Source organism: Aythya ferina (assembly GCF_964211825.1).
Source record: "Aythya ferina genome assembly, chromosome: 16".
Classification (NCBI taxonomy): domain Eukaryota; kingdom Metazoa; phylum Chordata; class Aves; order Anseriformes; family Anatidae; genus Aythya; species Aythya ferina.
In genome coordinates, this window is record NC_140315.1 from 1,613,698 (window position 1) to 1,631,302 (window position 17,605).

Genomic DNA, 17,605 nt, shown 5'->3' on the forward strand with positions numbered 1-17,605 from the left:
CCATCGGCTGCCCAGTGCTTCCCCGGTGCCCTTGTGATGGCTGCTGAGGGCTTCCCAGAAACACGGCAGGAGCCGGGGTGTCGCAGCCCAGGGGGTTTGGTCGAGGCTCAGCACCGGGGCTAACAGCATCCCCTGGGAGCTGCTGGGGCTGCCTGGAGGTGGGGGAGTGGAGTTGGGAGGGTGTGAGGTGCCATGAGGTGCCATGAGTAGCCATGAGGTGCCATAAGGTGCCATGAGGTGGTGTGAGGTGCCATGAGGTGCCATGAGGTGCTGTAAAGAGCCATGAGGAGCTGTGAGATGCTGTGAGGTGCCATGAGGTGCCATGAGATGCCGTGAGGTGCCACAAAGTGCTGTGAGGTGCTGTGAGGTGCCGTGAGATGCCACAAGGTGCTGTGAGGGGCTGTGGGGAGCTATGAGGTGCCATGAGGTGCCACAAGGAGCTGTGAGGAGCCATAATGGTGCCATGAGGTGCCACGAGGTGTCATGAGGTGCCGTGAGGTGCCATGGGGAGCTATGAGGTGCCATGAGGTGCCGTGAGGTGCTGTGAGGTGCCACGAGGTGCCGTGAGGTGCCACCGGTTGCGGGGCTGTGTGGGGTGAGTTCCTCAGCCCCGCCATCACCTCCCTGTCTGGGTGTGGGTACGGGCAGCCGGTGGGTGCCCCACTGCAGCCCCCACATTTGGGGAAGGGGCACCCAGAGCCGCTGGGGTGTGAGACCATGGGGGAGGCCCAGGGGAGGCTGAGCCCTCCCTGTGCCATTTTGGGTTCAATGGGGACTGGCAACAACAGGAGCGGACACAGAAGCCACCATGGGCTTGAGGGGGGGCTCTGGGGATAACCAGGGGGGGAGTAGTGGCAGCCTTATGACATCACCCCAACCCCATATGATGCAATCCCAGCCACATATAACATCATATCAACGCGATGACGTCATATCAACGCTATGACGTCATCCAAACGGGTGAAGGGGGCGGGAAGGGGGGGACGTGGCGCCGTTGCCATGGCGACGCGCGGGTGACGCGCTCTCCCCGCGTCCCCCCCCCCCCCCTCCCGGAAGCGGGCGCGGCGCTGATCGCGTCACGGGGGGGGGCGGCGGCGGCGGAGACGGGGCCGGGGCCTGGGCGCCGCCATGGAGGGCGCGAGCCAGGGTAGGGGGGAGGCCGCGGTGGGACCGGGGCTGCGCTCGAGGTCTCCTTCCCCAGGGGTTAAACCCCTCGGTTTGGGCTGGGGGGGAACCGGGGGGAGCTCTGTGAGGGGAGAGGAGGCCGTGAGGGGGGGGCCGGTGCTGTGACGGCGGGGCCTGGTGGCCAGAGGGGGGGGTCCCCGGTGCCCTGAGGGGGGGTCCCGGTTCCCGAAGGGGGGTCCCCGGTGCCCCGAGGGGGGATCCCAGTGCTCCGAGGGGGGGCCCCGGTGCCCAGAGGGGGGGTCCCGGTTCCCTGAGGGTGGTCCCGGTTCCATGAAGGGGGGTCCCGGTGCCCAGAGGGGGGGTCCCCCTGCCCTGAGGGGGGGTCCCGTTGCCGTGAGGGCCTGGTGAAGGCGCTGCCGTTTCTCCCCGTTGCTGTCCAGGCGAGGTTTCCCTTCCCCTTCCCGTCCTTGGCCTTCCCCGGGTGGGTTTGCAGGACGCGTCCTCGCTTGCTGCCCGCTCACCCTGTGTGCTTCTCGTCTGCGGCAGATATCAACCTTAACTCTCCCAACAAAGGTCTGCTGGCCGATGCCATGACCGACGTGCCCGTGGACAGCACGGCCGCAGCCAGGACCGCGGCGCCTGAAGGGCTGACGGCCGCCGAGGAAGAGGAGCTGAGAGCCGAGATCGCCAAGGTAGGGAGAGCCTCAGCCGTGTCCTGCTGGGGGGCGAAGATCAAGAACTTGGGGTGCCACAGGAGCAGGGCTCGGGGGTTTTATTTTGCTTCTGATGGCAGTGTTACCTGTGCGTCTCGCAGGGCTTTGTTAAAATCAACAAAGCTGGCAGACACTTCAAACGGTGCGTGATGTTGCACGCTCTTTCCCAGAACATCTTAATTTAGAGCTCTCAGGAAGTACACGGCCTTTGATGCAGTGAAATTCATCTAGACTTGTAGCTGTGCTTGAAGCAAGAAAACACTTTAGGCAAGCGGTATGCAAATGAAACTCTCTTATGAAACCGAGACAATGGCATACTTAATGTGCTTTCTTCTTCTATCTTTTCTCTTAAATATTTATTATGCGTTATAGGCAGTTGTTTTTGGTGCCCGTGTGCTTTTGAAAAGCTGAGAGCTTATAATGTAATATCCCGAATCGTAGGCACCTTCTGCGTTTTAAAGGTCAGCTTATAATTTGTACCTGAAATAGAGCTGAAGGTAGTTTTGGTTGTTCTTATGTTTCATTTGAGAATCTCCCTGATTCCTATGTTCTAGCAAGGGGACTTCACTGTTTTGCATGGTCATGCAGCTGCTGGGAAGCTGCAGTTAACTAAAAGTAGAAACGAACCTTCTCTGTCCTGAAACAATTCTAGAGTGTTGTGAAAATCTTGTAAGAAATATCTCTGAGGGAAAGCTCTTTGTTCTAATGGATGTTCTAAGGATTGGAACCTTAGTTAATAAGTATTTGGCAACTGATTTTTTCTTTTTAATGGTATTTTCTGTTGAAATTACTATGCTAGGACTGCGTTCTGATAAACTTGCTGCCATTAAGTCACCAGTATAGCGGCTTTTATGGGTGTTTTCCTAACTGAAGTCTGAGCCACTGGCCTGCCATTCTGACACCATTCATAGTTAGTTGAATTATTTTGTGTGCACCTGAAGGTTCCTGCTAATTCTCTGTATTCATGTTAGTAAAACTGTAATAGTTTTGAGGGAGGTGGAAAGCTGGCTTAGTTTTCAGAATTTTATTAAACTGTGATACTGAGATCTGTGTCTATCTCTTTCTAAGGTTGAAGAAGAAATTGGTACTCTTAGACAAGTCCTGGCTGCTAAAGAGAGGCACTGTGGAGAGTTGAAGAGGAAGCTGGGTCTGACTCCCTTGGATGGGTTAAAGCAAAACCTGTCCAAAAGCTGGCACGACGTGCAAGTCTCCAACGCGTAAGTGTTGCTCGTGATGCACGTTTCACATTTAAATGTTGCTCTGTAGCAATTATTTCCCTGCAGCATGTTCCAGGGCTTCTCCGAGTGTCTGAAGGCTTTTGCCCTGATGATTATTTAGAGTAAAGGGTATTTAAAAAAAAAAAAAACAAAACTATTAATTTAATTGATCTCATGTCAGTGCAAACGGAACTTTAATATTTGGGATCTGGATAAATTGTTGCTGTTGCTTTTTTGTATAACGTTTGAAATCTAGATCACCACTGAACAGTTCGGTTTGTGTACTTCTCCCCATTTCTGTGAGGCATAGACTGCTGCTACCTCATTCTGAACTCAAGCTCAAAGAGAAGTGCAAAAATTGCTAAAATTCCCTGAGCTAATTTCCTGAGGTTAGGTAACTTAAAAGTGTTACCGTGTGTTAGTTCAGAAATCTGTTTTCTGGGCCATATAGCTTGAATTTAAAAAGTCTGTGTATTCTAAGAAGAAAAAAACCTGTTGTATTACTGTGCCATCAATGCCATACGCAGAGGCATCTTTGCCTAAACAATGTTTGAAATTAGGCTGACTGTTCCTCAACAGGTATTAAAGTTACAGTCACAGCACTGCTCAATAGTGCCAAAAGGAGAGGCAAAGGGGTAAGTTTAACCTGCAATTATGCCCAGATATAAGAGGTCCTTTGTGCCCCCAGGGTTATTGTTTGGTCTAAAAATGTCACGTGTAACTTAACTAGAATTTGGAGTTACTGACAGTACTACTGCAGGGCAGATCTTTGAGCTGTTACCCTGTTTGTTTTTCTCTTCCTCGTCTTCCCTCCTATCCCCCTGCTCAATTTCTGTTACTCCTTTGTAACTGAAATGTGTCGTTGTCTCCTAAAAATGAATATTAAGTTATATTCATTAACACTTTCTGTTTCTAGTTATGTGAAAACATCTGAGAAACTTGGAGAGTGGAATGACAAAGTGACACAGTCTGACTTGTGAGTGCCTCGGGCTCCTCAGCAACACCTTCTTGCTCCTTGCTGCGTTCCCCGATTTGTGCTGCTCCTTGTTCTCACAGGCATCAGGGGCTGACTGGGAGCTGGAGGCGTGGTAAAGCCACAGTCAGGCCTGCTGGCAGCAGCGTGCCTGACTTCCAGCTCTAAGCATCCCTCGGTTGCAGAGGAGATGAGGAAAAGTTACTTCTAGCATCTTGCTCTTAGTCTTCCCATTGCAGAAGAAAAATTCCAATCAGTTACCAGACCACACTTCGTTAAAGAATAACGTGACAAATCAACCACAGTCTCACTTCAGCTGATCGCTGTTAGGTTAATCTATTGTAACGTCATATTAGCAAACCTCTGTATTTACTATGAAACTATTTTTCTTCTTGTCAGGTGTGGAATCAGTTTGCTTATTGCCTTTCTGTACGGCCACAGGGGAGAGAAGATGCCTGAAGGCATTTACCTGTAGCTGAAAATAGGGGCTGTGCAAATATAAATATATTTATATTGGCTTTTGCAAGCTGTAACGCCTTGGCTGGAGGGATTGATGTATGTGAACCTTTCTGCTGCTGTCAAACACTAAAAAGCAGTGGATTTTAGTCTGGCAGTACATACAAGCAGGTGACAAATGCAGCTGGCTGTTTTTGACTCTAGAATGTATTCTGTAGTATATTAGACCTTTGTTTTCGTTAGACACAAATCACTTTGATTCTTGTTTTTTAACTGAACATCAGGGAGACCTTGAATATTTTCTACGCTGAAGATTCTCTCCCTTCTGCATGTTGTGTTTAAGGAGGTGGTTGTTTGGCTAAGCAGAAATGCGGGTTGGCAGTTTCCCATCAGTAGGCAAAGACAGTTCTGATCTAATTGGGGATGGTTTTATTCCTGGGGTGACAGGAACCGCCTGCAATATACTACGTCCTCTGAACACCTCTACATGTTGTCTGAGCTGGTAGCAGACACTTTTTGTAGTACCTGTATTTGTTCTGTACATCCGGCATTTATTCTCACAACTCCTAAGATACTGTTTTAGGTATAGGAAAGCATGATGATTTCTAAAGATGAGAAAATGAAGTGCAGTTTAGCAGTTTGTCAAGGTCATATTGTATTGATAAAATCCAGCTTTTGGTGTAGCAGTCAGATTTTTTGGCTCTCTGCTTAATTCACTGCTCTGTGCTTTTAGCTTTTACTCTATAGCTGCCGTAAAGTATTTAGGAAAGGAACAGAAGATCTGAAGTCTCTCAATTCCTGACACCTTCTAAACTGCAGGCTTTCTTTCTGCAAAGTGTTTGAAGGTGCTTAAATGAGAAAGAAAGCAGAGCTTGGGTGTCTTCCTGCCTCTCAAACAGCAGCTCCTTTCCTTCTGGCTGTAACAGAGAAGGTAGAAAGGCATTGTCAGAGAAATAAAACCCAAGATACTGTAAGTGGAAGGAGACACTAATAATGTGGAAAGTGTCGAAAGAAGCATCTGTCATGAATCTTGGCACTGTGTCTAACCTCCGTTGTGTTTGTAGATATCTTTCAGCCAGCAGCACACTGGAGGACTGGAATGAAAAATTAACTCAATCAGAAGCGTGAGTGTCTTAACCTTCGGCATTAACCAATGCTTTCATGACAGTCTGCTGCCTCTCATGTTCTGTGCCCCTGCTCGCAGTCCTCTGCTTTGACTAGATCTATTTAAGCACTTCTTTTTTTTTCTAGCTTTGACTTTTTTTAACCTGATAACTGTCTCTTCTGGGAGAGGGAGCTTTTCCTCAGGTCAGTATTTGAACGGTTTCCCTGCGGTCCAAGCAATATCCTTCAACCACCCGCCTGCTCTCAGAGGAGAACTGGCTGAAGCCTTGAAGTCACTGCGTACCCGAGAACTGCATGCCAGCTTTCATAGCTTCAGCTGACAAGCTGTGGAATAGACAGGCTGATCTCTTCTTACCACTTAACGTGCTCTTTGGGGAGCGAGAGCCTTTCTTTTTGCTATGGTATCTGATCAGAACAAATAGAGCTTCAGTGTCCAAGGCAGCTGTTCTGTCATTTTGGGGCTGCAAATGGATGTGAACAGCTTAAACCTCACTGCTGTTGTACTCCTTTTGTTGGCTGCAGAAGTCTCTTAGCCAGGTTTTTATTAAGTGTCTGGAATTAAATTCGCATCTGGACTAAATTATGGAAGCCTATTATGAAAGTTGGCCTTTGTCCTTCTCGCTGCATGTTTTGCACAGTTTGTAGGGGAATCCTTTACAGCAATGCAGTGGGAGCAGATAGATCACGTCGTTGCTTTCTGAGTTGATTTAAACCATGATGGGGTAGGTCTTAGGTAAGTCAGATCTTCCTGTCCTCTGGAGTAGGGATGAAATCGAGTCCTTTGAGCTGGGATTTTGTCATCGGTGGTTGTGGATAGGTGTTCTTCATAAGATGGGTGAAAGATGAGAGCAGATAAAAAGTAGGAGTATCAGAAAACAAAAATCAGGTCTGCAGGTTCTACTTGCTATGCTCTGTGGATGTTTTCTAGATTAAGAAGATGTAAATTATCCCTATTTCACTTGCTAAAGAGAGTGACCTTTATGTTCACGCTTGCCAGCGCTGGGACTGACTGCAGTGGTGGCTAATCAGAGTTCCTCCCTGGGTGTGCCTGCTAGAATAGAAAAATTCTCATTATATCTGTTTCCTTGTGCTTAACAAGTGCCAGAAGGATATGGCGGAAACGTGCTTCTGGGGAGTGCTCAGGGCCTGGCTAGCTGTGGCAGGCTAGTTTTCCTGCTTGCTTTGGCACTAGGCAGAGTGACAAGTCATGCTAACGAGGTGGGTGCCAATTAAAATGGAGAGGCGAGGGGGGTTAAAGGTACGATTCCGGCAGCATTTCAGAAAATGAACAGAATTTCTGTTTTCATTTTTTAAAGCTCAGTAAATGCTAGGAGCTGAGTTCGAGAAGACTGAAGATAAGGTTTTAGTTGGTTGTTTTGGGTTTGTTATGCAAATGCCTCCTCTTTTCCTGTTTTCTCAGAGCTCTCCATAACAGCTAGGAAGCATCCAGTTCGCTTTATGGCTCTTTCGGGCTCTGCTGCGTTTCCTAGCAGGTGCTGCTCCTCTCCCTCTTGCTCCAGTTTTGTTGTGACCAGGACGCAAGGTGACATAGATGGTACAAGCAGGGACTGCCGGATCGGAGCGAGCAGAAGCTGGCATTAGTGGATAAAGAAGGATTTGGGGATGCAGGCCTGGCCCCTCCCTGGCAGGATTTATGGGAGAGGGATGCAGTGAAGGGTTTGAGTACCACAGGGCAGAGATCACTCCCGCTGCCAATTGCCTGTTCGTTAAGCAAGGTATTAAAGATAGCTGATGTTTATGACTCCCAGATTTGGATTATTCCAGTGTGCTTTACGCTGGCATTAAGGGAGGAAGGCGAGTGACCGTGAGTTTATAGCGACAGTGAACCTCACCGTGCTGCTTGCAGGAGAGCAGTTGTGGCTTCTGGGTCAGAGCTGGGTGTGGTTAATTTGCACTGAAGTCTTGTGTAAGCTGGTCCCTGCTTGTCACAGATGCAGCTCCACATCTGTGTCGATGGCAGTTCTGGGTTAACGAGCTTCTCATCTCAGCGGTGCTTTCCTGGCTCTGCCTCCTGTGCTGCAGTGGTGGAGGTGTGCGTGTGGGAGCTGTGGATGCAGGACTAGACTGGCAACCTGATCTGGCTGCTATCTTTTAATTTATTTTTCCTTCCAAGCTTCTATTTCAGCCAGATTGTTTTCCTGTGTAAATCACCGGCAGCACACAGTTGTGCTGGCATCACGAAGGAGCACACTGAGGCAAAAGGAGCAGCACTCGAGTGCTGAATTTCAGTTGCTTTAAGAATATTGCTGTCACGTGGGGAGAAAATGGTTGGAAAGTCTCTTAGCTATGAAGTTGAGCTTCAAGAGATAAGAGTTCTCAGCGTGTGCGTGGTGGGATGGTGTCGTTTGATTCTGTAAACTGCTCCTCGTCGCTGTGCTGGTGCTCGGTGCTAATCTGAGAGAGCCAGGCAGAAGTGGAGTAAGCACAGCACGTTTTAGTGAGCACAAGGTCTTCAGTTTCTCTGGTAGACAGCTGGAAATCCAGTCTCGTGAGAGGGCTCAGCACCAGGGGAGGATCACGGTCTGGTAGCCTTGGGAGCTCAGAGATGAGAACATCAGGCTGTTAACGTTAGCCCAGGAGCTGGATTCCAGGATCCTTGTGGGTCCCTTCCAACTCGGGATATTCTACTCTGTTTATAAATGTCCTTCTCCTAAATATTACACTTGAGCAAAAAAGTAAGTTTATGTATTTGGAATAAGAAAACTTGGCTTAAATTATCAGAATTGTTTTCCAACCCAAGTCTTTTTATAATTTGAAGAATGCCACAAATCTAGATGTTAATCACCAGCTGTGGAATAGCTTAGTTAAAAGAAAATGGCTTGAAGGATCTTTGTACCTAGAGCTTTGGTTTCCATCGAATGAGAAGGCTTCGAGTGTCTTTTCCAGCTCTTGTATAAACCCAAATGTACTCAGCTGACAAAGGCAAGCTGTCAGACTGACTGACTGTGGTTAATGGTAACTGATAGGAAACTTCTCCATCAATTTCATTCTAAACCGCATTGTAGAGGTGGTGCTGCTTCTTGTGCTTCTGTTTCTGTGTGATGATGGCAGACTTGCTTCTTTCCTCCATACCCTAACGCTACAACAAAAGCTGTTAATTTCTTCAGGACTACAAGCTTGTAATGGAATAATAAATTCCTAGGCTTGTTTTCTCAAAGATTGCAAAATATTTTCATAGAGCAGAGGGGGTATAATGCTCTGGTGTTAGAGCTTCCACATGGAAAATTGGCCTTTTTTTTTTTTTTTTTTTTTTTTTTTTTCAAATATTTGTCAGATTTAGGAATGAATGGTCAAAATGGTAACTGAACTGAAGTGAGTGTATGAAAAGGTTAGCCCTGCACTTGCTGCCTTCTTAAAACTTCAAGTCTTTGATCTATGCAAGACTAGAAGGGGCTCTCTCAGTGAGGTCAGTGCAGCTCACTAATCCAGCTTCTTTCCTTTACTTTGGGTTCCTTTTTCCAAATGGGGGGATGCTTCTTGCTTTCAATCCTAACCCTGTTAGCACAGCTTATTGGTGGTTGTTTTTTTTTTCCCCACTTAGTTATAAGAAGACCCAGGAAACCCTTTCCCAGGCAGGACAGAAGACTTCAGCAGCCCTTTCCAATGTAGGTTCTGTTATCAGCAGGAAACTTGGTGACATGAGGTAAGATTTCTGCTTTGTGCTTTGGTGCTTTGATCTCGGTTTCAAACAGTAATGAGACTTGAGACAATAACTAGGCTTTTTTCCATTTTTCTGCTTAGTTGGCAGCACTTTGCAGTAGGTTCATAGTTCAGGACAGGTTAAACACTTTTTAAAGACTGGTTGATGGATAAAACCCGTTCCGAGGCATTGAATTCAGCTTAGCAGAACTGACAGAACATCCCTTCCCTTTCCCCTTTTACCGTCACGGCTTCACTGCAGCTTTTGCACCACATATAAGAAAGTAGAATTCAAGTCTACCTTTTCTGTTCACTGTTGTGTTACAGAGGTGTGTTTTCTCCATGTTATGGGTTAAGATTAGAAAGAGGTCATCATTGCTGTGCTCTCTTACACTTCAAAACATGACAAAGTCTGGATGCCGCGTGTCGTGCAGCTCCAAGCCCCTGTGTCAGTTTTCCATGACGAAGGGCAGCTTGCCTTCTGAGCACAGTTATGTCACATAGTTTGGAAGTCATCAATTGATCAGATCATGATAACATTACAAATTTCTTCTTGTGTTGGTGATCATCTAGATTCCTTTAGATGGCAGCTGCAATAGTTGCAAGTTTAAACTTTTCTCAGTCAAAAAGTCAGGGGCTGGTTCCTCAGTTGCTGGCTGAGGTTCTTGCTCGGGGAGTTCTTCATCTGTACAGAGCTGAAGGTTAGCACTGGGATTTTCCTGATCTTTAGAAATGAAAGCTGAAGGTTGCTTCCCCGTTAATGGTGGCGTGCAAGGTTTTCATGCGAAATACATTGCCTACACTTTTCTTGGAATTGAGAGCTAATTCTGAGCAAATGAGCTATCTGGATGATTAAGGAAGTATCCTTAGAGCTTGTATTTAATGTAACATGCCAGATCTTGGATTGAATGGGCAGCTGTCATTCTTTGTAGGGAATTTCCTATTCCGCTGTGGCTGGGAGTACCCAAGTGGTAAGAACTTGTTGGCCTCTGATCACGTAGTACTGATTTGTTCTAGATCCCTCCTCCTTGAGTTATTTGCTGTGTTTCTGGAGGGTAATCACTGGTGAGTGTTTTCAGTAGCTCACTTCTCTGAATTTGGCAGAGGACTAGTTGGCTTCCTACCCCTTCCAGTATTCAAGTTTTCATTTTTCTTTCCTGGAAGCTACATTGTCTGTTGGAAGAAAAGACTTATGTGTAATCACTTGAGACACAGCAGACAGACACTGGCGCAAGATGTGGCGCTAATAGATTTTCCTAAACTGATAATGGTGAAGGAAATGTGGTAAATCTCTAAATTCTGCAGTCTGCTCAGGCTGTTGTGACAAAGGGCTGGGAGCTGTCATCCTCAGACCACGTGGGGAGCTCCTGAACCAGCACCGCCATCAGAAGAAGCTGTTCTGACAGCTTTGGTCCCGCCTGGCCTCTATTTGCAGGCAGAATCTATTTTACCACGAGGTTGCACAAACGTTTTTGCCATCCCAGGAGCACCCGATGGAGGGAGGGGATGCACGGCCAAACAAAATTTGAACTCCTGGTGGCAGGGCTGGCCCGGCAAAGTCCTGGTGCAGATGCTGGCTGTGGATGCTGGCCTGGCTGACTACGTACACGTCAGACCTCTGCAGCAGTGGTGTTGCTCAGCATTAATCACCAATTTAAAAGCCTCAATTCCTTTTTACAGATAATGCCTTGGGGGTTATAGCACAAAACACAGGCAGCTTCTGTCTTATAAATTGAGGGAATCCCTGCCAAATTTACTTCAGAAGAATTCGCTTTGAATATGCGGCCCCTGCGGGGGAACACAGTAATGATAATTATTTTTTAAGAAAACCTTTAGTTTTTCTCTGCATATATAAACAGAATTCTGTCTCCTGTGCTGCATTCAAGTCTTGATGTTTCTGATTCTGAATTAAGTTTAACTTTGAGCATAAGCTTCTGCAGGGACTGTCCCATTTTCTACCCCTGCCTGGTGAAAGTGCAGCTGGTGTTCTGATATGTGATCAGAGCTTACAAGGAGTGAAGCTGGTTTATTGTCGTGATCACCTCTCTGGATGCATGGGGATGATCTCTGTCCTTAGAGAATCTCTTCCAGGCCTCACAGCCTATGCTGCAACCTCGGTTACTGTACTTGCTTTTTCCTCTCACGCTCCAAATTCACTTGTAACCAGGGTTTATTTTCCAGCACTGGAAGTGTTGAGATAACAGAAGGGATTTCCTTGTTTAGTCAGCCTTCACCGGTTGATAAATGCAAGGAAGGCGTGATGAATGGGACAAACGCCTCGGACACACAGAGGGCGTAGTCATAATTTCATCAGAAATGCTTGGACCGAGGTGGTGTGAAATAGCAGTAACGTGTCCCTGGGTTAAATCCTTCAGGGTTGCTGCGTTCTGGTCACAATCCACAGCTTGAACGTTTAGAAGTATTTTAAGGAGAGATTGTGAGGTTAATGCAATAACTGCACGCTAAGTGTATTAATGCTGTTACTCTATTAGGCTGCCATGAGGAGAGAAAATGTAGCTTAATTAATGGGAGGGATTTTTGCAAATCTTGGCCAATTCAGCTCTTACTGTTATCTCCACTTACAGTTAAAAAATAAGTTGGCTTGCAGACGTTCTGTTCCTGCATTTTACTGACCCCAGTAAACTGCAAATTGAAAGAGTTTTCTTCTTGGCAGATAACTGCTTGCTTTGTGGTTTTGTCTCTAGCCCAATACATTTTGTGTTGTCTGATGGAGTTTGCTACTGCATGTCGTGCTACGAGCAAATTCATTATGAAATGCTAGCCTGAGCCCCAAAGGTGGCTGAAAACTCCTGAATTTATAGACTTTAAATCCTCGTGACTGGAGGAGAAGGGTCACTGCTAGGTCCAGGCTAAGGTGCTGAAGGAGTCTGCCAGTGCTTGTGGTGTTGCATGCGGAGCAGCATGGTGCATGGGCACGTCTGGCTGTGTTCTTTAGCAAAAAGTAGTAGGAAGTTAATTTATTTCACATGCAAAGACAGCATTTCAAGGAGTCTGCCTTGCCAAAGAGCCGACTGTGATTTCATTTCCCCATGAATCCAAAAGTCTAACGTTGCTGCTCAGGCTGTAAGGAAAAGCCCTCATGCTCCTTGCCAAGTACTTCAGACCCAACTTGCCATGACTGCTTCCCTGCTGCCAAGGCAAAAACGGTGTCTAAGTGGAATAAAACACTGCTCCTGGTAGGAGAAGCCCTAAAACACCCTGGTAATCCTACTGGTGCAAGAAGAAAAGCTTGGACTGGTATTTCAGACCCCTGAGATGCATTGCAGAATCAGGTGTGGAAATTGGCAACCTGGTGGGGGATAATTTGCCTCGAAACTTAAAAATGGGCAACCAGGTTGTTGGGTACGCGTGACACCTTTTATACAGAGACTCTTATCTTTATTATGCTGAGAGATGTTTGCTCAGAGCGGTACCTTTGAGATCTGCATACTTGGCAAGATAACGGGCATCTGTTGCAGGTTACTGGTACAGAAGTTCTCAACCAGAAAGCCTGGCAGTGCTGTCAGAGCTTTTGGGGAAGGAAATGGCTGTACCAAATCAGCCAGCACTTGGTAAAAACCTCAGTTTAGGAAAACATGCTCTAAAAATATGGAATGACAGCAATGTGTAAGGTTGAACAGGTGCTGGTATGTTCCTCTGAAAAACCTCTTAGCTTGGGTTATTTGATTTAATGAAAAGCAATTGGTTTTTTTTTTTTTTTTTTTTTTTGCCTGCTTCTGTAATTTATTTAAGAGGCTTGCTCATGGTTAGGTAACTTTACTGTCCCGTGATCCTATGGCCATGCTCAGCTGCCCTGTTGGGATCTGCACAAGTGTCTGACTGTTGCTTCCCTTTTCTCTCTGCTGCCCGTGGCTGCTCTCAGGGCTCACCCCTTCTCGCATTCCTTTAGGTAAGACACTCTTCAAGGTTGCTCGAAGAGCAGATGTTTCTGTGCCAGGCCCTCGTGGGTGTTACAGGGGAGGCTGATTAGCTCAGCCTTGCCTCCATCTCCAACACGAATTGAGAAACCTAGCTCAGTGCAGTGCCTGGGGGTTGACTTCTGTATCACAGCTGCAATTTGCAGCGCAGCTTGCCACAGGATACAGCTGCAGCTAGGAGGGTGTTAACTGCAGAGCAGTAGGGCTCTGAGCTCTTCCAGCTGTTTTCTTTCAGGCCAAGCTGAAAGTACAAATCCAGCACACCTGGGAGCGCTCGCTGCATGCTGTGTGTGTCCTTGTCAGCCTTGGTTTGGGACTACGGCTTGGAGGAAGCCTTTACTAGTAAAACTTACTCATCTGTGCAACTCGATACAAGCCAGTTGTGCTCGATTTTGTCCCCTGTAGTTGCCTCTGCTTCTTTTAAATGTTATTTATAAAAAAAAATACCCTTGATAACGGGTGAGATACCTCCTGTGTCCTGGGCATAGCCGACAAACCCTTTTCTAAAAATCTCACTGGGGGAGGGACTGATTTCCTTGTGCTGACGGGAGCAAATCTGCACCCAACTTTTAGGAAAGTTTCAAAACGAGATGTGTGGCTTGCTTTGTTTGCATTTTCCAAATAATAGGAGTTAAATATTCGTGCTAACAGTCCCACAACCAGAAAACTGGTTCTGGGCTGCAGCTTTTGACTAAGGGAAGGAAGAAATGCAGCTTCCATCACTGCAGTTGTCCACAGCTGCCTGTGTATGGACAGCAAGCACTCGGGACTGGGGCGTGCTGCTCTTGCGTGGTGTCTGTTTAATTGTCACTTAACCTTTTCCTCCTCCCCCTGAACGCTTCCGAGTAGCAGTTACTCCATTCGCCACTCGATCAGTATGCCTGCCATGAGGTAATGTCAGAATCCTGCTTCCTGGGGGGGCGATGGGGGGGTATGGCTGACCGTCATCCTTCGGGTTTGGGTTCTGAGCTGTTCAAGTGCTTCGCTCCAGCACGACGCACGGTGGGGTGATTGTGTCCCGCAGTTGGAGCAATTTGGGGCTTTTTTTACCCAATTCCTTTTTGTGGCCATTAGCACCTGCGTTGTTCCCAGGCTAAGTGCAGTGTTGCAACTGTACCAAAGTCTAATTGAAATTCGCAGCTTTCAGAGGTCCCTGGAGGGGAGGGATTACACTCCTCCTCTGGCAATTTACAGCACAGCCGTTGCTAATACCGAGAGGAATCCGAACTTGACCCTTCTGTCTCCAGCTTGGAAGCTAAGTGCCCTTCTCAGCGTGCCCTCGCGGTGCATTAGATGGGGATCTTGTAGGAGAAACGATTGCCAGAGCTGAATGAGGCCCATGGATGCCCTCTCTCTGCTCATCCTGGTTCCAGATGGACAGAGGTTACTTTGTGGGCACGGTTATAAAGTGATTCTTCTGCACAGCAAGAACTGAGATGAGGCTCCTCGTCGCCCAGCTCCTGGTGTTTAGAAAACCTTGCCCAGGGAGAGCAGCCCTGTGCTAACAACTGACCTGGCTTGCTTTGCCACAAACACAAAGTCCTCTGACTAATTTATTGCACCAGGGTTTTCCTGAGCATTTCCTGCCATAAATGACCACTGCTCTAGTAACAGAACTGCCCATAGGTTCAGGCACAGGGCCCTTCCCCTTCCTGCCAGCAGGATGCAATGTGGGAAACTGAAGCCTTTTTTTTAATCCCTTTTCAGCTTTTCCATTATTTAACAAAGCAAGCTTTTAGTTGGAGGCCTTGTAAAGCTAAGGACTAGTTTCTTCTCTCCGTATCGTGCGTTGATTCCCTAGTGAACTAGGGCTTTTTCCCTCAACTTTTCAGCTTGAGCAATCAAGCAGTTGCACATGGTAGAAATGTTTTCCTTCAGAGTTTTTGTTCGTGGTGTTTTGTCTGCTGTGCCTGAGATATTCATGCCAAAGGCCAGCGTGGTGAGGAGCTGCAAGTGTTCTGAGTGCTGCTGGCACTGGCGTTGCATGGGAATGCCCAGAGAGACCAGTCACACGGTGTGGTTTGGTTCAGTTAAGAGCTAACTCGTCTTGATTTTTGTCTTTTTTTCCTCTTCTTCCCATTCTTCAAGGAATTCTGCAACCTTCAAGTCGTTTGAAGATAGAGTCGGGACCATAAAGGTAACAGTCTGCTTTGTCTTGGAAACGCACATTGTGAAGCCTTAAGCGGAAACTTTGATTTCTGAGCTGTTTTTCTCGTGGGCTAGTATTTGGCCAGACGGCCTCTCAGATATGCAAAGTCTTTGCTACAGCGGGTGACCTTGACGAGGGAGAATTCCCCTGGTGTTCTCAGTGCTGCTTTCTTGTTATCCTAACACGCTTCTCTCCTTTCAGTCCAGAGTGGTGGGCAGCAGGGAAAACAGCACCGATGGCCTCCACTCCCCCTCGGGAGCTGGAGACAAGCCTCCACAAGACAACGCTCCTTTCTAGACCTGCAGTGTGGCTTTGCACAGCTGTGCACAACTCCGAGAGCGAGCCTCCTCCCTCCCAACTCTTCACAACAGCAACAACATGCGAATCCATGAAGGGGCTGAGAACCAGTCTGGAGAGATCCATAATCCATTCATAGACACTGCTGCTGGATCTAAGTCAAATAAAGAGAATGCAAAGTTTTGTACACAAATAATATTTTACACTAAACTTTGTAGATGAAACGTATCACTGTGCTGTCCTTTTGGGAGAGCACTTAAGATGGAGTTTCCTTGAAGTAGCTCAGAAACGCCGCTGGCACAGAAAAAGCAGTTTTTCCCACCTCTGTCATAACTGGGAGCAGATCAATTGCCCCGTGCAGTGTGAGGAGGGCAGTCACAGGAGAAGCCAAGTGCATGGGCATTTTAGCTTCAGCTTCTGGCTATGTTCTCTGCTCAGGGCATGCCATGTAGCAACTCAGCAATCTCCCAGGCTTCTCCCATTACTGCTTCCTCTGGCTCTCATTGGAGAAATCTGTTAAAAGGGGTAAATAGTTAAGTGTGTTTTTTTTTTTTTCTGGGCTCCTAAAAGGGAAACTTCACTTAGCAGCTGCCTCGTTGTTACACTAATGCTCTAGCTTTAACAAAACTAAAATCTTTATTTTTAAATGCAACGAACTTTAAAGAAATAAAGCTTAAGAAAAAAAAAGCTTCGGCATCATATTAGGGAAATGCTCCCTTGGACTTTGAAACTGAATTGCAAGCCTTACATCACCTTATGCTTTACTCGTTTATGATTTTTTTTTTCTCTAGAGAGGACTGTAAGGGTTATAAAGCTGGATATTGAGCACTGGAGTTTTTGCATCGTTCAGTAGTAGCAGCATGCTTAGAAGCCAGTTCTTGTGTTAACTTTCAGTGGTGCACTCTGTTGCCTGAGTGTATAAAACTTGCTTCTCCCTTCTCAGCTTATGCCTTCGTTCCCGGAGGAAGAAATCCTGAAGGCTGCTAGCAACAGGGCCGGGTTTAACGAGGACAGAGCTGTTGCTGGTAATTAGGGACGCTGTGCTGGAGGGACTCTGCTCTGCTCTCCGTGGGCTCCTCCGTCTGGTACATCTGACTGGGACTGTGGGGGTCGTTCAGTCGAAAGCCCCGGCTGGGATCTTGGTTTACAAACCCAGCAGAGTCACAGAGCTCGACCAGTTCCCGAAGCAGATAGATGTTTTTGCTCTTCCGAGGTCCGAGCTCATTGCTCAGGAGCTGGAACGTTGTAAGCTTTCTTACAGAGGCCTGATCTTCTTCTAGGCAAGATGCCTCCAAATAAATACACCTGCAGTGAGTGTTTCTGTGCCTTAGAGGCCAAGTGGGACTTGCTCAGGTCTTTAGACTTGCTTATGTACATATCTGGGTAGTTTTAGTAGTTTTATCACCCTGGAGGGACTGGACCATCTTTGCCCTTTCTTTAGAGAAGCAAGTTTTGACACTTTGCTGATTAAATCTCCATTTCCCCCATCCCCACTCCCTTCCCTCTGCTGATCCGGGGACACACGATGAGGCAGTAGAAGGCAGATGTGCTAGGCAGTAGGCAGAGCGTGGTGTGTCATTTACCAGCCCTCCTCGTTTGACTAAAACTGGCCTCCGTGCGAGGAGCAGAGCCAGTGAAACGGGGACTGCTGGAGCGTGGGTCTTGAACTGTTTCTCTTCACAGATAAATACCGAGGAAACTTGTCAATAAAGCATTCCTTTGGGAGAAAACAAGCTGAATGTTTTTGACTCATTCTATCTAACGGCACTGAACTCTGCTCTGAGGTGTGTGTTACGGGCATGTCAGGCGAATCCCAGCCCCCTGCAGTGGTCCCCCTGACTTGTTTGTGCATCATTCCCTGGATGCTTTCTCATAAAGTGACTTGTTCAGTATGGTTTGTGGTCTGATTTTTCCTTTTCAAGATGCTGAGCACCTCCTGGTTCCCGAGACGT

General features: G+C 47.2%; 1 protein-coding gene across 10 annotated transcripts; it reads left to right on the top strand.

Moving 5' to 3' along the window:
• Positions 1 to 1,008: 1,008 nt before the first annotated feature.
• Positions 1,009 to 17,386, top strand: TPD52L2 (TPD52 like 2). 10 transcript variants are annotated; one of them, XM_084537648.1, is made up of 10 exons: positions 1,009 to 1,147; positions 1,672 to 1,817; positions 2,907 to 3,055; positions 3,972 to 4,031; positions 5,549 to 5,608; positions 9,172 to 9,273; positions 13,153 to 13,179; positions 14,057 to 14,098; positions 15,296 to 15,344; positions 15,558 to 17,386. In XM_084537648.1, the coding sequence occupies exons 1-10, from the start codon at positions 1,129 to 1,131 to the stop codon at positions 15,651 to 15,653; spliced, it is 750 nt and encodes a 249-aa protein (XP_084393774.1). In that variant the 5' UTR covers positions 1,009 to 1,128; the 3' UTR covers positions 15,654 to 17,386. The 10 variants fall into 10 exon arrangements, with proteins under 10 accessions (XP_084393774.1, XP_084393777.1, XP_084393778.1 ...); XM_084537650.1 differs by having other exon boundaries at positions 1,053 to 1,147; positions 1,699 to 1,817; XM_084537651.1 differs by lacking the exon at positions 5,549 to 5,608.
• The last annotated feature ends 219 nt before the right edge of the window (positions 17,387 to 17,605 follow it).

Coding starts and splice junctions, on each gene's coding strand:
- TPD52L2 (XM_084537648.1), top strand. Junction 1,818..2,906: donor TGAGAGCCGAGATCGCCAAG/GTAGGGAGAGCC, acceptor TCTCTTTCTAAG/GTTGAAGAAGAAATTGGTAC. Junction 13,180..14,056: donor CCCTTCTCGCATTCCTTTAG/GTAAGACACTCT, acceptor GCTTCCGAGTAG/CAGTTACTCCATTCGCCACT.